The sequence below is a fragment of the Azolla caroliniana genome, unplaced genomic scaffold (assembly GCF_043228905.1).
Source record: "Azolla caroliniana isolate FFs.n. ecotype wild unplaced genomic scaffold, voAzoCaro1.0.p SCAF_22, whole genome shotgun sequence".
Taxonomy (NCBI): domain Eukaryota; kingdom Viridiplantae; phylum Streptophyta; class Polypodiopsida; order Salviniales; family Salviniaceae; genus Azolla; species Azolla caroliniana.
In genome coordinates, this window is record NW_028230457.1 from 12,032,827 (window position 1) to 12,055,081 (window position 22,255).

General features: G+C 39.4%; 3 protein-coding genes across 5 annotated transcripts; all 3 read left to right on the forward strand.

The window, feature by feature from the left end:
• The first annotated feature begins 12,355 nt into the window (after positions 1-12,355).
• On the forward strand, positions 12,356-14,108 carry LOC147850048 (uncharacterized). The gene is made up of 2 exons (XM_087337238.1): positions 12,356-12,925; positions 12,998-14,108. Exons 1-2 carry the CDS (start codon positions 12,589-12,591, stop codon positions 13,624-13,626), a joined length of 966 nt encoding a protein of 321 aa, XP_087193364.1. The 5' UTR covers positions 12,356-12,588; the 3' UTR covers positions 13,627-14,108.
• Positions 14,109-16,992: 2,884 nt separating this feature from the next.
• LOC147850049 (uncharacterized) lies at positions 16,993-19,040 on the forward strand. 3 transcript variants are annotated; one of them, XM_087336903.1, is made up of 4 exons: positions 16,993-17,114; positions 17,224-17,526; positions 17,939-17,996; positions 18,283-18,420. In XM_087336903.1, exons 1-3 carry the CDS (start codon positions 17,017-17,019, stop codon positions 17,961-17,963), a joined length of 426 nt encoding a protein of 141 aa, XP_087193029.1. In that variant the 5' UTR covers positions 16,993-17,016; the 3' UTR covers positions 17,964-17,996; positions 18,283-18,420. The 3 variants fall into 3 exon arrangements, with proteins under 3 accessions (XP_087193029.1, XP_087193030.1, XP_087193028.1); XM_087336904.1 differs by lacking the exon at positions 18,283-18,420 and adding an exon at positions 18,168-18,184; XM_087336902.1 differs by lacking the exon at positions 17,939-17,996 and having other exon boundaries at positions 18,283-19,040.
• Positions 19,041-20,220: 1,180 nt separating this feature from the next.
• LOC147850050 (F-box/kelch-repeat protein At5g15710-like) lies at positions 20,221-22,033 on the forward strand. Its single transcript, XM_087337211.1, has one exon. The coding sequence runs from the start codon at positions 20,354-20,356 to the stop codon at positions 21,542-21,544; it is 1,191 nt and encodes a 396-aa protein (XP_087193337.1). The 5' UTR covers positions 20,221-20,353; the 3' UTR covers positions 21,545-22,033.
• Positions 22,034-22,255: the final 222 nt, after the last annotated feature.

Here is a 22,255-nt window from a genome sequence, read left to right on the forward strand (position 1 = left end):
ATACAATGTATCTAGTCCATGTTTAAAGTAATTTTTTCTAATTTTTTTATACTTTTTTCCAATTTTGTTTTTATTTTGTTTTCGAAAAAAAAAACTTTAAACATGAACTAGATACATTGTATCGACTTGTGATGAAAACTCTGGTTTTTTCATCACTTCAAGATAAAACAAAATTTTAAAAAAACAAAAACAAAATAGCGAAAATAAATAGAAAAAAATCATTAAAAAAAAAACCCCAAACAAAAGCTTTAAACATCAACTGCATACAATGTATCGAGTTCGTGTTGAAAAGTTGACTTTTTTATATGAACTTGATACAATGTATCGAGTAAATTTTTTAAGTTATTTTTATTTTTATTTTAACAATTTTGATTTTTTTTCTATTTTTTTTGGTTATTTTGGTTATATTTTAGCTTGAAGTGATGAAAAAACTAGAGTTTTCATCACAAGTTGATACAATGTATCAAATTCATGTTTAAAGTTTTTCTTTCCAAAAGAAAACAAAAAAATTAAAAAAATCGAACAAAAATTGAAAAAAATTAGAAACAAATGACTTTAAACATGAACTCAATACATTATATCGAATTGTGATGAAAAATATGGTTTTTTTATCAAATCAAGTTCAATTATTATTATTATTATTATTTTAAATCTAGGAAAAAAAAAGTTTGAACGTGAATTTGATACATTGTATGGAACTATGATGAAAACTCTATTTTTTACATCAAGTGAATACAATATATCGAGTTCACGTTTAAAAATCTTCTTCTTTTTCAAATAAAAGAGGTTTTTAAACATGAACTTGAATTGTACTAAAATCTCTGTATTTACAAGAAAAAGATGCATATCGATACTGCAAAGAAGTATGTTGCATAACAAGATACCTTATGGTGAACATGTGCTTCATTGATTAACAAAAAACCATTAATAATTGTGTTGATGGTAATTGAACCTTGCAAATGCCATTTAACATGGTCTATAAAATATTCTCGTGGTTCTCCATCACCACTTCAAGCACCTAATGTTGATCTTCATAGTTTGGTTCATCTACAACAGAGAAACATTTGTGTGGAACCAAGGATGGCAACACAAGCATAACTCAAGTGGCAAGGAAACTTGCAAGAACTCAAGGTGGGGATATTAATAGCTACACATGTAGATGGCCATGACCTAGGGCACCAATTCTGCATTGGTAAAGTTTTGGACGTGGTGATGGATTAAACCTTTGTAATAAATCTATCATTGACATTAGTGAGGTGGATATCATTGTGTATGACTTTACACTGACAAAAGTTAGATGTTTAAGGACAACAACGATAGACATAATAAAAGAGATATTACCAAGTCTAGAAGATATCTTAGATTGAAGGCGAACAAGATTTAGTGCACACAATTTGGAGACACCATTTGGTGAAGACAATGATTTGATTGGTACATTTGAAAATGAGGAGGAAGAGTCACAATTATATATTAGTTATAGGAGTGATTCTCATGAAAGGAATGATGATAATGATGCAAATAACTCTAAAATGTGTTTTTTGTGCAATGATATGTAACAAATTTAGACAACATTTTATCGAATGAAAAAAAAAGCGTTGATTGTTTTGAAATATTCTGCTTTTGATTTCTTTAAGATCTAAAACTTATTAGTTGTCATTTTTCCTTAAAAATACACAAAGTTACTTTTTGTATTTGACCAAAATTTGGCGTTTTTCAATTTTACCAAATGGTTAAAATTTCAACTTTTTCATCAAGTTTTGGAGAACACATGATACTAGTATCAAGGTGTTTTGTGAAATGGCAAAAAAAAAACTCCAAAATCAAACGGAATATTCCTTATCCTTCCACTTGTGAACGCGAACGTGTTATTGCATCTTTTGGTGTGCTTGACAAAAACTACTTCTTACTTGGTATTCTTTTGGAGAAGTACCCCACAGTTGGATTATGGGAGAGTACCATTGTTTGCCCTTTTGGTGGTGATACATGTGAGAGTGATTATCAATCACTCTTTACTTAGTAATATGTAAGTGAACTACAAAACAAACTCTAATTTTGCTCTATGACATAATCACCTTCACACAATGGTTGGACTTATCCTTTGAGATTAAGAAAACACCCAAGGAGTGGGAGAAAGTCTTAAACCTGACCACCGAGGTGTCGCGAAGTTCCACATGTACATGTGCTACTTGAGCGGGACCACCGAGGATTTGAACTAGAGGGGATGGATGACTCAAAGCCGCGTCAGTCTCGAATAATCGTCAGAGTCAAAAGATTGTGAAGGCTTTGCAGAGTCAAAGGTAGGTCAGAGTTGACGATTCGTAAGAGTTGAAGGTAGGTCAAAGTCGAATGCTTTGCATAGTTGAAGGTAGTAGTGATCCGAACAATGAATTATACGCGAGGTTATCATGTAATTAACCCAAAGAATCAGAGATCATGAATGAATTTTACAATACTAAGTTTAGGTTGTCCTCTTTATAGGTGGAAAGAAATTCCCTTCATAAAAGAGGGTTTACAATATTTTGGAGTTTTTATTACAACGGTGATAAAATTTTCCAAAATTAAACATGAACTAAAAATGAAGATGGTTTGTCAAAAGGGCAAGCATTGGCTAGAGCACATCATCACTTTAGAATTGTTTGTGATTTGTATTTGCCCAGTTCAATAAGCGAAATGAAACATGGGAATGAATCCATTGGCAAAAGTAGGAAGATGGGAATGCAACCACTTATGTCATCTTAAATGCGAGTGTTGACATGGAATGTTCAGGGGTTAGGCATCCTCTTATATATATAGATGATATAAAAATCGTATCTAACAAGAAATTACCAAATGTTAGTTTGTGGATCTCAAGACTTTTTCTTGGTACAAGAATGTCACTTAAATGCTTTCACAATACCTAATATGGATCCCTTCTTTCAAGAAATTGGAATATGTTTTGGTCTCTTACAATAGGTGCCATAGAAGTCCATGGAGGTGTATGTATGGCTATTGCACATAGGTAGGTTCCATTATTTATCCCAAAACAAGTGGTTATCCCTGGTAGAACTCAATTTATTATTTTACTAGATGGAGAGTATACATGGGACTCTTGAATGTATATGCTCCTAATACTACCTCTCCTTGGAAACAAATTTGGCAGGATTTACTAAATGTTTTAGCTCCACGTGATCATTGGTGCATTGTTGGTGATTTTAACATGATTAAGGATCCCATTGGTAGAAAGGGAGGTAGCTCAACAATGATACATGAACATGAATTGGCAATTTGGGAACAATTAATTATTTTCCTTACAACTGATTTATGATTGGCATGCTCCCTTGTTGGTTCGTACAAAGTTTTCACTCTTTTCTCATGACCAAATAGGCGTTTAACTGGTACTAATATCTAGATTAGATAGATTATATGTCTGGAAAGTTTATTACAACTACTAGCATAATACACATAATGCCAAGAACTACGTTTTCAAATCATGTTCCTGTAATCCTTTCCACATTGGATCAATAGTCCCATGACCAATCCATTACGGGCAAGACCATAAATTATCTTGTGGTAAGTTTACACCGTAGTATTCTATACACATGGATAAAGTGTGAGGGTTAAACGGGAGTGTAAAGAAGGGCAGATTACTTTTAATCCTAGGGATTGAGACAACCCATTAAGGCCGAGTGTGAGCTTTCTTGGGGGCCTTAGGTCTAGTTATAAATATTAGGCCTAGCTACCCTCATTTGACATCTTCTAACTACCTCGACACTTTGACCTCGTGGTGATCAAACTCTTGTATCGAGCACGCTAGTACCAGGTACGACTCGATGCCATGGCGATGGTATGGGACTCCGATTGAGGCTCACGTCCGTCGCGATCCCTTTGCTCGGGGGTGGTCAGGTAGATCAACACCCATCTTTCTCTCTCTTCTCTATTTATATTTATATTATATTTCCTTATCTCATGCTTACATTAGGATTAAGCTCTAACACTATCTATTATGAAGATTCTAGGAAAGGTTTTGTATGCTTTAGCAATGGGAGAAGAGATGTTGTATGTCTCTAGTTTCCTTATAATGGTTGCAAGAATGTTATCCATGTTGTGCATGGAGCAACTTGGGACAACAAAGTGAGTTGAATTTCATTATCATCGCACGGCATCTATGTGGACCCAAATGGGAGATAACGGAACAACATACTTTTTTCACTCGAACAACTACAACATGAGAATGGGACCACCACATCCGACCCACATGTGATGAGAGAGATTGTCACACGTTATTGTTTCAGTTTATTATCATTGGAGATGTTTTCAGCTAAGGCTTTAATATGTCGATCCCTGCTTTGGAATATGTTGGAACCAAAAATAACATTGCACATCAATTATCAACTACCAGAAGTCTTTTATATGATGAAATGAAATGAAATGAGAGAAGCACTTCAAGCCTTGCCCAAACATAGATCCCCGTGTATGGATGGTCTAATCCCAAAGTTTTTCCTTAAATACGGGGATGTTCAAGGTGGACTTATGTATAGTCTTTTATAAAATTCTCTGTGATGGTTGTATGCCTTCATATTTTACAAAAGGATCAATTTACCTTATACCTAAGTCAGAGGGTCCTTCACTTGACATCAAAAAATGGCGTCCAATTACAATACTCAACACGTTTATAAAATCTTGGCTAAAGCAATTAGCATACACCTTTGAATTATATTACCTACAGTTATACACCTAACCCAAACTAGGTTTATTCAAGAAAGAAGTATCCTGGATAATGCTTATACATTTTGGGAATCTAATGCAGTAACCGCCAAAGCCAAACAAAAGTTGGCAATGGTTATGCTTTATTTTGAGAAATCTTATGAGGTGTTGATGGGAACTTCTTGCAAGGTACCCTTGCTAGGTTTGGTTTCTCTCAAGAATGGATTACAGGTATAGTCTCCTTATATAGTTCCGCTCAAAGTTGAGTTTTATTGGCCGGAAATATGGCCCTCGTTTTACCATTTTGCAATCAGTTAGATAAGGTCATCCTTTTGCACCTTTCTTATTGATGTTCTTTGCTAAGGCAACATGGATAACATGTTCTTTTGCCTTTTTGACTGTGGATGACATTGGTTTAAATGGATTACGTATCCCATTCTCAAATGCAAAATTAAGGGAAGTTGAATTTGTGGACGACATATATCCTTATACTTACATGGTGATTTGGATAACCTATATAAAACTGAAATGGCCCAGCCCTCACTTTGTAAGGCTTTAGGTGCACTTGTTAATTGGAATAAATTGATGGCATTTTGGGTTTGGAATGAAGACCCTCCATTATGGAATCCGCATTCGCATTTTTATTGAGTCCCACGAGGAACCCAATTCGAAATTTAGGGTGTACAATAGGCATAGATGTCACCTAAGAATCAAGTGGCACCCCTCAAGCTCAACTTAGTTTAGTTAGTTAGTTAACCATGTAACTTCGTAGTTACCTAGATAGAATCTAGTTAGAAGTGTTGACTATAACGACTTAAATAGGACCTTGTACTTAAGTAGGATATTCTAGATCCTCCACTTCTAAGGTCATTTAATATAGGACTTACACAGTTGTACCTATATTCTCCTCACACATGTGTACCCTTGCACATAAGATCTATATATACCTCATTGATGGTATTTTTGTATTTGATGATGATAATGATAAGTTAATATACTTACTCATCCCCCATCTTGTGTTGTTCATAAGTGTATCACTCTCTCTCTCTTCCTCTCACACACATACACACACATATCACTTAATCATCCGCTTTTAACTTAATCACATAATTAGGTACTAATTAACCCATACTTACTTACCTAATTCTTAACATGGTATCAGAGCGTGTGGTTTAAAAAATCCACTAAGCCCACCCGACTCCATGATTGTGTGTTCGAGACGCCGACGACAAAATCTGATTATCAGCTACCGTAGTGCTGCTACGTAGCACGTGTACTTGATCGAAGGAAGAAAAGCAAAAGAGGAGAAGACACAATCAACATGAACACAAAAATGGGTAGCTTGCTCCCTAGTGAAAAGCTAGATCGGAGCAATTATTCATCTTGGGAGTACAAGATGACCCAATACATTGTTGGCCAAGGGTATTAGAGCTACATCAACGACGCTCAAGAAAATCGACCCGACTCAAAGAACGCCGACTACGCAACATGGGAGCAAGCAGCGAGTCGAGTCATGTATTGCTTGGCAACATGTGTCCATGACCACATGCTTAGCCATATTCGAGACACCAAGACGCCTAAAGAAGTGTGGACAAACTTAAAGAAAATGTTCGCCGCAAACACGACCGCCTAAAAGCTTCAACTCCGACAAGAGTTGAACAACATTCGCCAAAAAGACATGTTTGTGTCGGACTACACCGCCAAGATCAAGAGCATTTGCGACTCGCTTGGCTCCATCAAAATAAATGTCGACGAAGACGAGATGGTTCGAGTATGCTTGGGTGGCCTCGCACAACAATTCGATCCATTACGGACGGCAATCTTGGCGAGAGAAAACCCTCCTTCATTCTTCGACCTCCAATCAATGCTATTGGTCGAAGAGAACCATGTGCGAACCAAAAGCAAGATGTTAGAAGGACAAATGTTCTTCTCGAATTCGGACGGTGGCCAAGGAGAAGGTCACAGCGGTAGAAGAGGTCAATTCAACCCATCACACGAAGGGAATGCAAACCTTCACGGAAGCCATCGAGGAACCTTCGGAAGAAGGGGGAGCTTCCACGTTGAACATGGTCGGAAAACGAGGCCCGCAACTTGCAACTATTGCGGCAAAATTGGCCACCGCGAGGAGGAATGCCGAAAAGAAGAAGTGAGTCGACTTCCACAAGTCGACAACACACGAATTACGCCGTCAACTCCGAATACAATGATTATGGTGGACTATTTGTAATGAGGCATAGAGCAAACTCTATGTCGGCCTCCAACTCCGCAAGCACCTCCAACTCGGAAGACGTGTGGTTCGTCGACTCCGGCGCCTCACATCACATGACATCTCACGAAGAGTGGTTTCGTGATTTACGAACGCCGAATCGACCCGGCTTCATAGAGACGGGAGACGACACCACGCACCCCATTCGGCACATCGGCACATCGGCAATGTCCCATTCGGGAAAGAAGGCGAGCAAACTTGCATCAATAATGTCTAGCACGTGCCCACAATAACGAAGAATTTGGTCTCGGTCGGCCAAATCGTGGAGCAATGCATGCAAGTCCGCTTCAACAAAGAAGGATGCTTCATCGAGAAAGATGGCCGACTCATAGCGAAGGGGCGGAGAGACGACCGAATGTTCATCCTCGATTCGAACGAGGTGAAATCGGCAATGTACGCCAAAGGCCTCAAAACTAAGACAAGCATTGAGTTGTGGCACAAGAGAATCAACCACATAAACCTCCAATGGGTTGGAGCGATGCAAACCAAGGGAGTCGTCATCGGACTTCAGACATTCGAGTCGAAACGAGTTGACCGAGTATGTGAAGCGTGTCAACTCGGAAAACAACATCGACTCCCATTCCCGAAGGAGAGCTCTGCAAGCAAAGGCTTCCTTGACATCGTACACTCAAATGTATGGGGACCGGCTCAAACGGCGAAGATCGGCGGATGCCAATACTATGTAACCTTCATCGACGACTACTCGCGCTACATGTGGATCTACCTGATGAAGAAGAAGAGTGAAGTGTTCTCCCACTTCCAAGAGCTCAAGGGGCAAGTCAAAATAAAAACCGGTCGGCACATTCGATGCCTACGATCGAATGGAGGAAAGGAGTACTTCTCCAACGAATTCACCTCCTACCTCCAAAGTGAAGGCATTCGTAGAAAATTCTCATGCTGACACACACCCCAACAAAATGGAGTCGCCAAAAGGAAGAATCGGCAAATACTTGAGGTAGCACGCACCATGATGCATGAGAAGCACATGCCGAATTTCTATTGGGCCGAAGCGGCATCCACGGCCATCTATCTCATGAACCGGTGCACCACCAATGGAGTCCATGAGCTAACTCCATACGAGCTCCTCATCGGAAGGAAGCCGATCCTGTCGCACCTCAAGGTGTTTGGAAGCATTGCGAATGTACGCATCCCGAATGAACAACGATAGAAGCCCAACGCGAAGTCGGAGGAATGTATCCTCATAGGATACTTGTCTGAGAAGAAGGCATACAAGTGCTACAACCCTTCTACCCGAGCGGTTCAGGTAAGTCAAGACGTAGTCTTCGACAAGTCCGCATCCTGGTACACACCATAGACAACTACGACTCCGAATCCGCTCGACCCGGAATCCACCGAACAAGAGGTAGAAGATGGAGATCGCTTCGAACACATGTTCGAAGAAAGTTCGATTACGGCAAGGCCTAGTGGGCCACAAGAGCCCCCACGCGACCCAAGCACGTCACAGCCAAGTACGAACTTGGACAAAGGCAAAGGTAAGATGCCCAAATACGAAGTCGACCACCCCGACGACAATGATTTAGATGGATCGGCTCCCTCACTAGACAGTGAGTTTGGTGTACCAATCATGCGTACACCCGGAGTAAAGAAGGCGCTCACATCGGCAAGCGAAAAACTTCGACGTTCTTCTAGAGAGAAGAAATGTGTCACTCAGCTCGGCTACAACAAATACATGGCCCATCATTATGCCTTCGTGATGAAGGTAGTTGTTGAACAAGAGCCCGAGAGCCCTACAAAAGTGGCTCATGACCCACGATGGGTGAAAGCAGTCGACCCAAGCCTTCGTCACAGGTTTGAGGGGAGGAACCGAAACTGCCACGACGCAGAAGCCAACACCGAAAGTCGCACAGAAGCTGACATCGAAAGCCGGACAACGCCAAAAGCAAAACCAGATGGCGGATGCCTCACACTTGAGCTTGAGGGAGCGTGTTGAGAGATCAAGCTCAACTTAGTTTAGTTAGTTATTCAACCATGTAACTTCGTAGTTACCCAGATAGAATCTAGTTAGAAGTGTTGACTATAACGACTTAAATAGGACCTTGTACTTAAGTAGGATATTCTAGATCCTCCACTCCAAGGTCATTTAATATAGGACTTACACGGTTGTACCTATATTCTCCTCACACATGTGCACCCTTGCACATAAGATCTATATGTATATACCTCATTGATGGTATTTTTGTATTTGATGATGATAATGCTAATTTAATATACTTACTCATCCCCCATCTTGTGTTGTTCATAAGTGTATCTCTCTTTGTCTCTTCCTCTCACACACATACACACACATATCACTTAATCTTCCGCTTTTAACTTAATCACATAATTAGGTACTAATTAACCCATACTTACTTACCTAATAATTAACAGTTATTATAGAATTTAGCTAAGTTGTCTTTCGTCGACTGAATTATAGTTGTCGGCCAAGTATTATAGGCAACAACATGTTATATGTTTTGTTTTGTTGGATCTTTTCCAAATCATGCAGCTTGCAAATATAGAGATTGATTTGAAATTTCTTCTGGTCTACAAAAGTTGATGGTCGTGCTCAGTCTAAAGTTAAATGAGATGTAATTACCTTACCTTGTTCCAAAGGAGGATTTGTTATTATTGATCCAATAGACCAACCCATAACATTGTTGGCAAAATTCATTATTTAATTTAGAGGATTTACTCAAATTTTAGTTATGCTTTGTTCCCTTAGGTTCACCCAGGTCAAATCGTTGTTCTGAATGCTTTTATCGCTTAGGTGCATTGTGGTCAAAGGATGCAATCTATATCATCATCTCATGGATGGGAGGACAAGCTTATTTAACCTATTTTTTTTCATGGAAGCAAGTCTTACCTAGATTGCTTCTGACTCATTATCATGAGTATTTAAGGAAAAGAATATTATGGAACCCTCAGTTTACAACATCAAATGGTTTAGTGCTAGGATTTAGATAGTGGTTGGTGTAGGGCAAACTAGCGAAAGCTCCTACAAACTCAGTCAGAACTTGACAAAAAAAATTATCGCGCTCCTGGGAGGAACAAAAGCAAGTACTAGCCACGATTCATGGAGGACAAATAATGTACCAATAAATTCACGAAGCTATGGACAGAGCCACCATACCCTCCACTAACTCTCACCTCAGATGGGTAAGGGTTTTTTCAAGACTAGAAGTATTGTTGATTGTAAAAAGGGTATTTAGAGGACAAGACCTTTCATCTTTTTAATGTGGATAATGCAAGTCAATTGTCTCCGTAGTAGGGAGTGGTAATCAATTATCATTATGTTTTGGAACACAAAATAAGGTTATAGGATACATTGATCATAAATGGTATATTGACCCGTCGATAGAGGACATCAAGTCACATTGGAAGTTGTGGGTGTTGGTTAACCAACCTTTGCTCAGATTGGCATGGGACCCAACTAACTATTAGAGGATAGACCCATTTACTGGTAAAACCTTTAAGTTTTTCCAATATTTTTTGCAATTGGGAAGACATATTTTGTTATGTGGATGAGATGTTTTACCAACTGCATTTCAATATTGGAGTCAATGCGATATTACTCCCAAGTTTTTTGCTAAGTTCTGGGTTAACCAATGGGAAAGAAAACAACCACGACAAATACTTCATGTGCAATGGTTACTTGTGCATAGAGTCTTGTCTATTGGCACATGGCTGCATAAGATGGGTGTGTCCTTTAGTTGTGCATCCTATCATTTGCAAGTTGAACCTCAAAAACATTGTCTATGGAACGCCTTGAGTATCAATTTTTATGTAAACATCTCCTAAGAATACTTGCTAACTACTTTCGCCCATTAATTTTCACATGGGGCATGGTGGTTTGGACATCACTAGTCCATTTTGTTTTTCACTATGATTCTGAGTCTATGGACCATGGTTTAGCACTAATTTCAAAATAGTTTGTGTACTTCCTTTAGTGTCTATTCAGTTTTTAGGAAGAAGGAAGGAGATGCAATCATAATGGGAGTTATTGAGTAGTACTACTATATATTACATCCGGAAGGCCCATTGCTCTCTAATTTTCCATAAAGCAAGAGCCTCACTTGTTGAAATGGTACATAATATATGGATGGACCATGATACATACTTTAAAGGACAATGGAATTGTCTTATTGGAGATTTTGATGCTAAAGCTGCTCAACGCCATCAGTTTCTTAGTCTATGGAAAGCTACTCCACTTATGTCCTCGATAGACAATAATCCTTTTTGGCGCTTTCAGCCACCAAGATGATTGCTCTATCCACCAATCACTTGCGAATTGAAACAATGTAAATCACTTTTATTAATGAATGAATATCCTTTAAAAAAAAAACTATAGTTAGGGTTATGATCGAAACAAATACATCGTTGACGCACTTTTGATGTCCACCATTTACAACTGAATAGGGCACCATTAACACACTTAATTGGGAGTATACAATCATAGCATGTCTTGCCTCTAAGTAACAAGGCTACTTTTGAGCCAAATGGGTTCCCGAGAGGACAACCAAATGTTTGATAACACGTTCACTTATCATAAGCAGTTGCTCCCTTTTTTCTACTTCTGATACGACCACGACCCTACACTCCATGTCAATGCTCCATAGAGCCTCAATCAACTCAACTCGACTGCTTTTTTTTGTTGCTCTGAGAGATGGTAAGGCTGAGTCCTCTTCCTTCTTGTTTCCGTGTGTTGTGGTTGGTGCCAAGATTGGACAAAGGAAAGCACGTGTGTGAAGGCGGACAAAGGAAGTTCCAAGTGTGAAATCAGACAAAAGGACGGCCATGCTCCTAACAATCGGCAACGGTTCGGTTTCAAGAGTCAGAAACTGTGGTTTAAACAATTTTACGGTTTTTTATTTTTTATTTTTTATTTTTAAAATTTTTAAAATTTTTAAAAATTGTTTTTAAACAATCTTTTCATTTTAGACGTTATTCTCGCATTTTAGGAACATCTTAAAAGTTTTAAAAATTGTAAATAATGAAATATTATAAATTTTAAAAAATAAAAAATTGATCTATGTTGAAAACCAAAACCGAACCACGAAACCGCGGTTTTAACGGTTAAAAAATGGTTGAACGGTTTCGTGGTTCGGTTTGGTTCAGGTTTCAAAAAAAATTAACGGTTCGGTTTGAGGGGTCTCAAACCGAACTGAACCGTTGCCAATTGTTACATGCTACATGGAGCCTCGGATCAACTCGACTCTGAGATATGGTAAGGCCCAGTCTCCTTGTTTCCGTGTGTTATGGCAGGTGCCAAGACAAAGGAAGGCCCGAGTGTGAAACCGGACAAAGGAAGGCCCAAGTGTGAAACTGGACAAAAGGACGGCCCCAGTGTGAAACCGGACAACTTGCCGCACGTGTCCCACGGCCTCTCTCCTCTTCTGCGTTTCTGGCCCCGTCTAACCCTAACCCTAACCCTAACCCTAACCTTACTCCTCTTCTAAACCCTAATCCTTAACCACTTCTTCTTCTTCTTCTTCTTCTCCACACATCATTCCCTGCGTCAGTCTGCTCCATTTTCCATTTCTGTATTCTCTTCTGTTTCTTTCTGCCTCTCTCTCTCTCTCTCTCAGTTTTCTGTCTTTGATTTGCTTTGGTTGTTTCCTCTCTGTTTCCCGAGCTTTTCCATGGCGCAGGAAGGCTGGAACGTTGAAGCCTCTTCCGACAGTATCGATCAATGCCAACATCAACAGAATCAGAATCAAAATAAAGATGGCGTTCTTCTTCACTGCAGCAGCAATAACTGTGCCGTCTTCGATATTTCCGATGCTTCCATGAATCTTTGCTCTAATTGCTTCAGTGAAAGGCAAGGAGGATCTGTTTCTCCTCCTTTCCCACCTCCAGATCTCGATTCCATAGCCATGAGAAGCAAGGATCTGCCCTCTGCATGCTCTGAAAAATCGTGCGTTTCCTCTGCAAAGAAGCTAGGAGTTGTCTCTCTGGCTCCCAAAGACGCAACTAAAGGTAAGGTCTCCATAAAATGGCATTCTTATGCAAATGCAAATATATAAAGGACTATTGTTTCTGCACATCCAGATAAATATCTCGCTTCTTCGAAGAAGCGCCCGTTACCTTCAGATGACGCCGCCTTTGATTCAGTGAATTCTGAAAACGTAGAGAGATCCATGAAGACTTTTGTTTCATCTTCTGAAGCGAAGGATAAATCAGACATGGTGTGTGTGTTGAACTCACATGACTCATCGGCCTTCGTAGACTTTACACAAGCATCTTATCTGCGCACAATAGACTACGCAGCTCAGCCATCATCATCAGATATAGATGCTATACAGCGTGTTCTTCCATCGTCTTCAAGGAAAATCTCTTCTTCGTCTTCTTTAAGCTGTGATATGGCAGGATCAGATGGTGCTTGCGTAGCTTCTGTAATAGCTTCTGAAGGATCATCAATTGTAGATCCATGTTCTCCAATCTCCAGACTTGATCATAAAACTATGAACTGCTCTGATCGCCGAGCTGTGAAGAGATGTTTCATTTGCAAAAAACGAGCTGGCCTTCTTGGATTCAAGTGTCGCTGTGGAGATATCTTCTGTGCTCTACACAGACATTCTGTCAAGCATAACTGTCCATTTGACTACAAGGCTGCTGCAAAGGATGCCATAGCCAAGGCCAACCCTCTTGTTAGGGCAAGTAAAATACAGAGAATATGAAAGTAGTCTCTCCTCGCTTTGCATTACTATGATTTGGATTACAAGGTTTCTGCAGAAGAAGAATGCATAGCTAAGATCGTCCTGTCATTCTTTGTTTTGCATCTTTTACAAGGAGTTTGTAGAAGTAGGTAAGTGTTGATGAAGAAGCAGCCATAGTCAAGGCTAACTCTCTTGTTAAGACCAGTTGAACATACAGAAAACTGGAATCATGCCAAGCCATTACATTTATTTGCTTACCTTTGCTTTTGTTTCTTTTTGCAAAGAAAGGAAAGAAGAAGGCAGAGTAGGCTATGCTAAATCTCTTGTTCAACTCTGGTAAGATGACTGTGAGGAATGTGGTATAATGTGGCCTGTTGTCTTTTCTTCAGTTTTATCCATTGATTTCCTTAGGGGATGTCTGCATTTCCCATCTTATGTATTTCCTAGCAAAGATTGACATAATCAACCTGGAATGGAATACTCAATATATGTGACTTTCAATATTTGTGGGTCTGAATTGGCTTCCACTGTGGGGGAGCTCAAGTCAAATATGTATATATGTATATAATGAACGTCTTCTGTTTTCCCAACACTTTTCTGGTTCTGTGCTTCCATGTTTCTATGCCCATGAAATGGCCTCTGGTTCTTTTTCTTTTCAAGATTTCAATGCCCCCCATGAAATGTATGTTCTGAGTTTCTCTTTGCTTAGATACTCCGAAAAATGTTTGGGATGTTGCTCTTGAATGCTGCCTGGAATTTTCTTGATGGTGGTGGTATCCTATTTGTGGTGTTCATATCAAATTGAATTGAATTGGCGTAATGGCACTTACACTGATTTAAAGCCATACCATATATGAGTAAAATATGGATACTTAAAATCTTATACACTGACTGAAACAATGGGAAATGACCAAACGGGCTCTGGCACCATATCAATCTAAATCAATGTATATTGATTGGATTAGTTATGCATGATATTAGTCATCACATTTTTGAAGTTGTGTAAGTAATGCAATGGATTATGCAACTATGTAAACGAAGAACAAGAATCACTTATGCATGTTGGTAGTGATGATGAAGACAAAGAACAAGAATTCAAAGCAAATGTATGTAAAACCTTACTTTCAATGGGTATGTAATTTGTTGTATCTAATACAATGAATGTAGTGGGTTAAATGGATGGCTCATTACTATGCTATACAAATTTCACTAAACCTATGGTACCAAGTCTCCTAATCAAGTAGCAAAAAAGAAGCATGAGAGATTGGAAATGGTGGAGGAATCATCTTATAATCTTCTATATTGGGTGAAAATGGCTGTGATCTATCATATAACATTGATGATGAGACCGTGGTTTGAATGGACATGCCTTGCGTGTACAATGAATTAATATTGCTACAAAATCTAATGTAATCCTTTTCAAATGTTCTTGTAAGAGCTATACTTATGTAGCCTTTGATTGACTTGAAGCATGAGTGATGGAGCTAAAGGAAGTTTGATAAAACCACTAGATATGAAATAATAAAAATGAATAGATAGAAAAGTTTCCTATTGATGGAAACAAGTAAACACAATTGAAACCCTTCTCTCTTACCATTACTTTCATTTACAAGCAATAGACAAACTATAAGTTGATGAGACAAATGTAATACACTTGGACCTCGTAAGCAATACATAGAATGTGAGTTGATGAAACAAATGTAAAGTTGGGCCTCTTAAGCAATAGATAGACTAAGAGTTGATGAGACAAGTGTAATACATTGAGTATATGTGAGTAAAAACATTTTAAGCTTATGTATACTTGGGCACAACTAGCAATTGCTGATGGTGCATTTTCGGATCAAATTGGTTTGGGAGTTTCAGGTTCAAAATTGTTCAAATAAATCAAAACTTTAAAAACAAAGACTAACCCGCCAATTGTTGTGCAATACAACCGTAATTCACTAGTTATTTGGGAAGCTCACAAAATCGGGAAGAACTCCCCCATCAAGCTGTATGGCTTTACGATATCTTTCTAATCCACCAACTAGTTCATCCAAATGATGAAAACCACTTCTTGTACCTTTTTACAATCATTGGTAATTGTTAGGAACTACTACTACTACTAGAGGGGTAGTCTCGAAATTATTGGAGAATTAGGGTATCATCAACAAGTAGCATCAACAAAATGTGTGCTACAAGTAGAGCAATGTAATTTGCGCATCAAAGGAAAGTGGTCAAGTTAGTTGGATGTGAACAAGTTCATTCCTCTAAATTTATGGTTACCCTCTCCCCGTAAGCAGTTTTACATATATACTCTTGTAGTATGTTCTCCTACTACTACTACTACTACTCCTAGCTAGATAGAGAAGGGTAGTTTGGTAATGATTGGCAACGTCCTAAACCCTAAACTTGTGTACTACTACTCCTAGCTAGATAGAGAAGGGTAGTTTGGTAATTATTCGAAACGTTCTAAACCGTAAACTTGTGTACTACAACTCCTAGCTAGATAGAGAAGGGTAGTTTCTTAATATTAGAAACTTCCTAAACCCTATACTTGTGTACTACTACTACTCCTAGCTAGATAGAGAAGGGTAGTTTGATAATTATTGGAGACTTCCTAAACCCTAAACTTGTATACAACTACTCCTAGCTAGTAACAATTGGCAATGGTTTGGTTTGGTTTGAGAGTGTCAAAACCGAGCATTTAAAAAATTTGAAACTTGAACCGAACCACGAAACTGTTAAACTGAACCGTTAAAAAAATTCAAACCGCGGTTTCGTGGTTCGGTTTTGTTTTTCAACTAAGGTCAAAATTTGATTTTTAATTTTTAATTTTTCAAAATTTTAAAGATTTTCCTACAATGTGAGAAAAAGGCTTGAAAATGAAAAGATTGTTTAAAAAAATAAATTTTAATTTTTTTTTTAAAAACGTTAAACCGTTTAAACCGTGATTTCTAACTGTTGAAACCGAACCGAATCGTTTTAAAAAACTGAACTTGAACCGAACCGAATTGTTAAAAAAGAAACTGAACTTGAACCGAACCGAATCGTTTAAAAAAAAACTGAACTTGAACCGAACCGAATCGTTAAAAAAAAACTGAACTTGAACCGAACCGAATCGTTAAAAAGAAAAACTGAACTTGAACCGAACCGAATCGTTAAAAAAAACCTGAACTTGAACCGAACCGAATCGTTTAAAACAACCTAAAGTTGAACTGAACCGAACCGTTTAAACCGTTAAGCTGCGGTTCGCAATTCGGTTCGGTGTTGCCTTCTTTTGTTAGCTAGATAGATAGAGAAGGTTAGTTTAGCAGTTACATAATTGGAAACTTCCTAAACCCTAAACTTAGTGTGCTCCTCCTCCTCCTCCTACTACTACAGTCTACAACTAAATTCACTAAACTTGGATAAGGTTTCTTGGTTGCAGCCATGGCGGAGCATGCTCCTCTGATTCATGAAATAATTATAGTCGGAGATGGACGTATTGGCCGTGCTTTTGAGCAGATGGTGATGGCCACTCCACACAGGTAGAAATCCCATTCAATCTTCTCCTTCCTTCCTTCCTTCCTTTCTTTCCCTTGCTCATCAGAGCATATTGTGGTGATCCATCCATTCTTTCTCTTTTCCTACTGAAAGATCAAGCATGAGAAGAAGAGGCGATTTGGTAGTAGTGCCTGGTTCTGAAGGATCACCATCGCCCATACTTGTTGCCACTCATTGTAGCCATCTGGATGCGGTGCTGGAGAGAACGCCGGAGAGCCGATGGAAAGATCTGGTTTTCCTGCAGAATGGGATGCTGCAACCATGGCTCCATAAACATGGTTTGGAGGAGAACACCCAGGCCTTACTCTACATGTCCTCCGCACCACAAAACCCCCTTCACCCAAAGGGCACCATGATTGTCAAGAATGGCGGCAGAGGTTCGATGGTATGGGGAAGGTGAGAGAGGATTTATGTGTTGGTGATGTACATATATATATAAAGCTTTTTGCATCATGTTCCAAAACCCTAATTCTCCTTTTCTTTTTCAAAAATTCGAAGAATTTGTCTATTTCTCTATATGCATATGTGGACACTACAAGTCAGGCAATCTTTACTAAATTATGACAGAATGTGTCATGTGGAGATTCGATGAGCATCCATCCTCGCTTCCGCAGATACTGGGGAAGGTGAGAGAGGGTTTATGTGTTGACATCTCTGAGACTTCCCTGTATAAACCTTTTGCATCATGTTCCAAAACCCTAATTCTCCTTTTCTTTTTCAAAAATTCGAAGAATTTGTCTATCTCTCTATATGCATATGTGGACACTACAAGTATAAAAGTCAGGCAATTTTTACTAAATTATCACAGAATATGTCATGTGGAGATTCAATGAGCATCCATCCTCGCTTTGCAGATACTGGGGAAGGTAAGAGAGGATTTATGTCGTGAGATGTATGAGACTTCCCTATATAAACCTTTTGCATCATGTTCCAAAACCCTAATTTTCCTTTCCTTTTCAAAATTCGAAGAATTTATCTATCTCTATATATGCATATGTGGACACTACAAGTCAGGCAATTTTACTGAATTATGAGAGAATGTGTCATGTGGAGATTCGGTGAGCGTCCATCCTAAACCCTAAACCCTAAACCATGGAGAATGTGTTTTGTCCAATTGGACAATGAGATTTTATTTCGCTTCATGCGTCGCAGATGGGCGGGCATAGTTGCTCAGATCATGCAAAGTGGAGGTTTGGAGTGTAATAACATCTCTTCCCATGAAGATTTCCTCAAAGCGATGTGGGAAAAGTTGTTGTGGAGCTCCATCTTTTGGCTCCTAAGTGATGCCCTCGGTGGCATTCCGGTGGGAACGATAGCGCAGCAACACGCGCACCATGTGCAAGAATTAACCAGCGAATTGCTGCCCCTTCTGATGATCCGAGAACCTCGGAATGCTTCGTTCGAATCCGAAATGGTGGATCAGCTTTGCACTTATTCCAATTCAATTGCCGATGCCGTACCATGTAAGAGTGTGGCTCTGTCCGAGTTTGAGTGGCGAAATGGTTGGTTTCTGGCCCAAAAGATCACGCCATGCCATGTAAAGTGGCTACAATATGCAGGTGTGAGCAATGATGTACTCAAGATGCCCAACCTCCTTATGGATTGATGCAAACAACATTAATTGTGCTCGTCAATCATCTCATTCATCGAGCAAGCAAGCATTCAAGAGTAGAGATTCATGAAATTATAATTAATTCAATGTAATTGATGCATATAATCCATAGAAGAAATTTTGATTATCTACTTCCACAACATCAATTGTGCTCGTCAATCATCTCACTCATCGAGCAAGCAAGCATTCAAGAGTAGAGACTAATGAAATGATTAATTCAATGTAATCAATGAAAATTATGACTATCTACTTCCATGTTTCATGCCTACCAAACAAGATTGTTGAAAATTACTCATCATGAGGTTTTGCAAAGCTTAAGACAAGTTAACTTGTATATCTAACAAAAAATACATCATCATTTGTGGAGAGGGAACAAAAAATGCATTAAAAGAATTGGATGAGTGCCACCTTCTCCATGCATGAGAAATCCCTTATGACAACGTAAACATTGAACATATATACAGTCAAACACAGCAAGCATGAACAAGAGTAACCCTAAACTATATTGGAAACTCTCTTACAAATCGTCTCGTACCTTGGAGAAAATTAGTGGTTGAATAAAGTATGAGTTGAGCCTAAGGGGTTGTCTTCCCAATTAAGGCTGAAAACCATCAATTGTTTGATGTATGCGTTCCATGACAATCAAAACTTGGTCATAGAACTTAAGGGGAGAACAAAATCCCCTTACATTCCACCGAACTAACCGCTTTCTTGACTCACTACTAACTAACTAGTCCACCGAAACAAAATGGGCCAAACTAACTAGTCCTACATCATAAGAACGATGGCATGCAACTATTAACCTAATCTGTGGGTCCAAATGGGCATGGGGACGGGAATTCATCCCTCATCATCCCCTTACCACCCCCCCAACCCACGTTTTCATGTGTCGAGACGAGACATGACATAAAATGGGGTCGGCTTCGACCAATAATATTTCCATTGGCATGTGTCACCCATGGCTAGCTTGTATCCATAATTGTGGCCACCCATCCCTCATCTTCCCCTTACCACCCCCCCAACCCACGTTTTCATGTGTCGAGACGAGACATGACATAAAATGGGGTCGGCTTCGACCAATAATATTTCCATTGGCATGTGTCACCCATGGCTAGCATGTATCCATAATTGTGGCCACCATGAAGAAAGAAGCTCCCCACCCTCCCCAACAACAATTGTATGCCTTTATCTCTGTCTCTATCTCTCTATATCAATTCCCATGGTTTTATTTGACATTCTGCTTGGGCGATCCGATCCATTCATAGCTGCTTCCTATCCATCCAAAGGATCAACTCATAGAACTGCATGTATGAATGAATGTATGTATGTATGAATTGCATGTGTGAATGTATGTATGTATAATGTATGTATGAATTGCATGTATATATGTATATATGTATGCATGTATGAATGAATGAATGTATGTATGTATGTATGTATGTATGTATGTATGTATGTATGTATGCGTGTGTATGAATCAATCGGTTAGGCTTTTTTGCTCAATTCATTCAGTTTGTTTGTGTGTCTTTTCCTAATCCAATTCGATCTGATTTCTAACCCTAATCCATTCCTGACCCGCCAGCAGAGACAGAGAGGGAGGGGAACAAAAATATGCCCACAGATGAAGCAGATTCCGAAGATGCGGATGCGGATGCGGAATCTGAAGAATCGGAATCTGATATTTCACCCAATCTCAGCCAAGAGATATGGTGCCTTCTCCCAGATGATGCGATTGAGAGGGTAATGCTAAGGTTACCTCTGTTGAGTCTTCTTAAGGTTAGATGCGTATGTAAGTCTTGGGAATCTTCCATATCTTCACAAACCTTCACAGATCTCTACAACACAAGCTCAAAGCAGAATCCATGGCTCCTCATCTTCCCTCACAACAATGATGATCATGTCTCCACCGTAGGGCTTGCCTATGACCCTTCATCAAGGAGATGGTTTGACATACCTTTCAAGTTCTTGCCATTTGAAAGCAAAATTGTGGCAACTGGGGAGGGCTTGCTGTGCATGATACCTCATGGCAAACATCACAATACAGACTGGATTGCTTGCAATCCTATCTCCAAGGTCTGGAGAATCATTCCGAGCCCCCCGGGCCTATTGAAACTGTTCTTCCTTGTTGTTGGGTTATTCATAGATCGCGACCATGGTGTGGTGGACAAAAGATTCCAAATCGTAATGGCTGGCTCGGAGCTTGTGGCTGATGACTCGGACAGTTTCATTCTTGTGACCCAGGTCTACGACTCGATGCATGGTACATGGCAGAAAGGTGGGAGCATGCTCCTAGATGTGCCATTGTCCCCATGGAAAGCCACATGTCAGGCCGTCTTGTACTGTGTCACTGGCTCACCCCCATACAGAGTACTCGCGTACGATGTAAAACAATCCTCATGGTCCCAGGTGAGCGCCCGGATGCCCAACCATCTCATGTCCGTGCGGCTCATTGATCACCATGGCAGGCTTCTAATGATTGGCGGTGTCGGCCAAACCGAGGACGGTACCACAACCATGACCACGATTCGGATCGGCATTTGGGAGCTTGATTCGACAAGGACAACTTGGACCCGACACCGTTGGATGCCTGATCAATATTGCAACGATCTCCTGCGCTCACTCTCTCGGAGGTTCGTGTGCATCGGTCAAGGGAACTTCCTCTTCTTCGGGAATAAAAGGTGCAATGGGATATTGGAGCACAACCTACATGCAAAGTCTTGGCGTTGGATTCCTCTCAATTCTTTGTTTATAAATATACACTACAATATGCTTAGGGGTTTCCATTTCCAACCAAGTCTGTAGTCTTCACAAGAGTGTGTGCACATTATGTCAATTAGTACATAAAATGTAACAAATGATTTCCCTTTTTGCAATTCTTACCATGGTGTGCCTTGTTGTACATACATTTAATGGTACAGAGATACTACACCAGATGTGGTTTCGAGATTTATCTTGTAAAGCCCCTAAACAACCACACCTTCGCTTAGCACCATGTAAGTTGTAGTTGTATAAAGTTACTGGAGCTAATGGCTCCTGCGTTTCAAGCAAGGAAAAGAATTGCATCTCCATACTTTAGACAGGAAGACATGCCAAAAATCTTCTTGCTGGAGACAGGATTGTGATCTCCACTAAGATTGGGAGTTCAATTTCTATTCTGACACTCGAAAGTGTCTTAAATGGCACATTATCCCCCCGCTGAGATTAAATACTGGATTGTTGCATTCAAGAAACTATTGATTCATTGTATTTGGGAATTGTGGGCAATGTTCAATTCTTTCTACATTGGTTGCTTCACCATATAAATCATCAACTTCCAACTTGCTTTTATCTTTCTATCAGTTTTGGTCTACTGTTGATTACATGTTTTTGTTTCTTTTGTCTATTACAAACTTCAAAATTACCTTTTCGGACTTCTCATGAGCACCTTTCAAATGGAAGACATGGAATAAAATATGAATCCATTATAGACATTGAAGTACAGCTTCACTTCATTCACTTTTTCTCTCTATATGT

Coding starts and splice junctions, on each gene's coding strand:
- LOC147850048 (XM_087337238.1), top strand. CDS start 12,589: ATGGCGCAGGAAGGCTGGAACGTTGAAGCCTCTTCCGACAGTATCGAT. Junction 12,926..12,997: donor TCCCAAAGACGCAACTAAAG/GTAAGGTCTCCA, acceptor CTGCACATCCAG/ATAAATATCTCGCTTCTTCG.
- LOC147850049 (XM_087336902.1), top strand. CDS start 17,017: ATGGCGGAGCATGCTCCTCTGATTCATGAAATAATTATAGTCGGAGAT. Junction 17,115..17,223: donor GTGATGGCCACTCCACACAG/GTAGAAATCCCA, acceptor TCCTACTGAAAG/ATCAAGCATGAGAAGAAGAG. Junction 17,527..18,282: donor GGTTCGATGGTATGGGGAAG/GTGAGAGAGGAT, acceptor CATGCGTCGCAG/ATGGGCGGGCATAGTTGCTC.
- LOC147850050 (XM_087337211.1), top strand. CDS start 20,354: ATGCCCACAGATGAAGCAGATTCCGAAGATGCGGATGCGGATGCGGAA.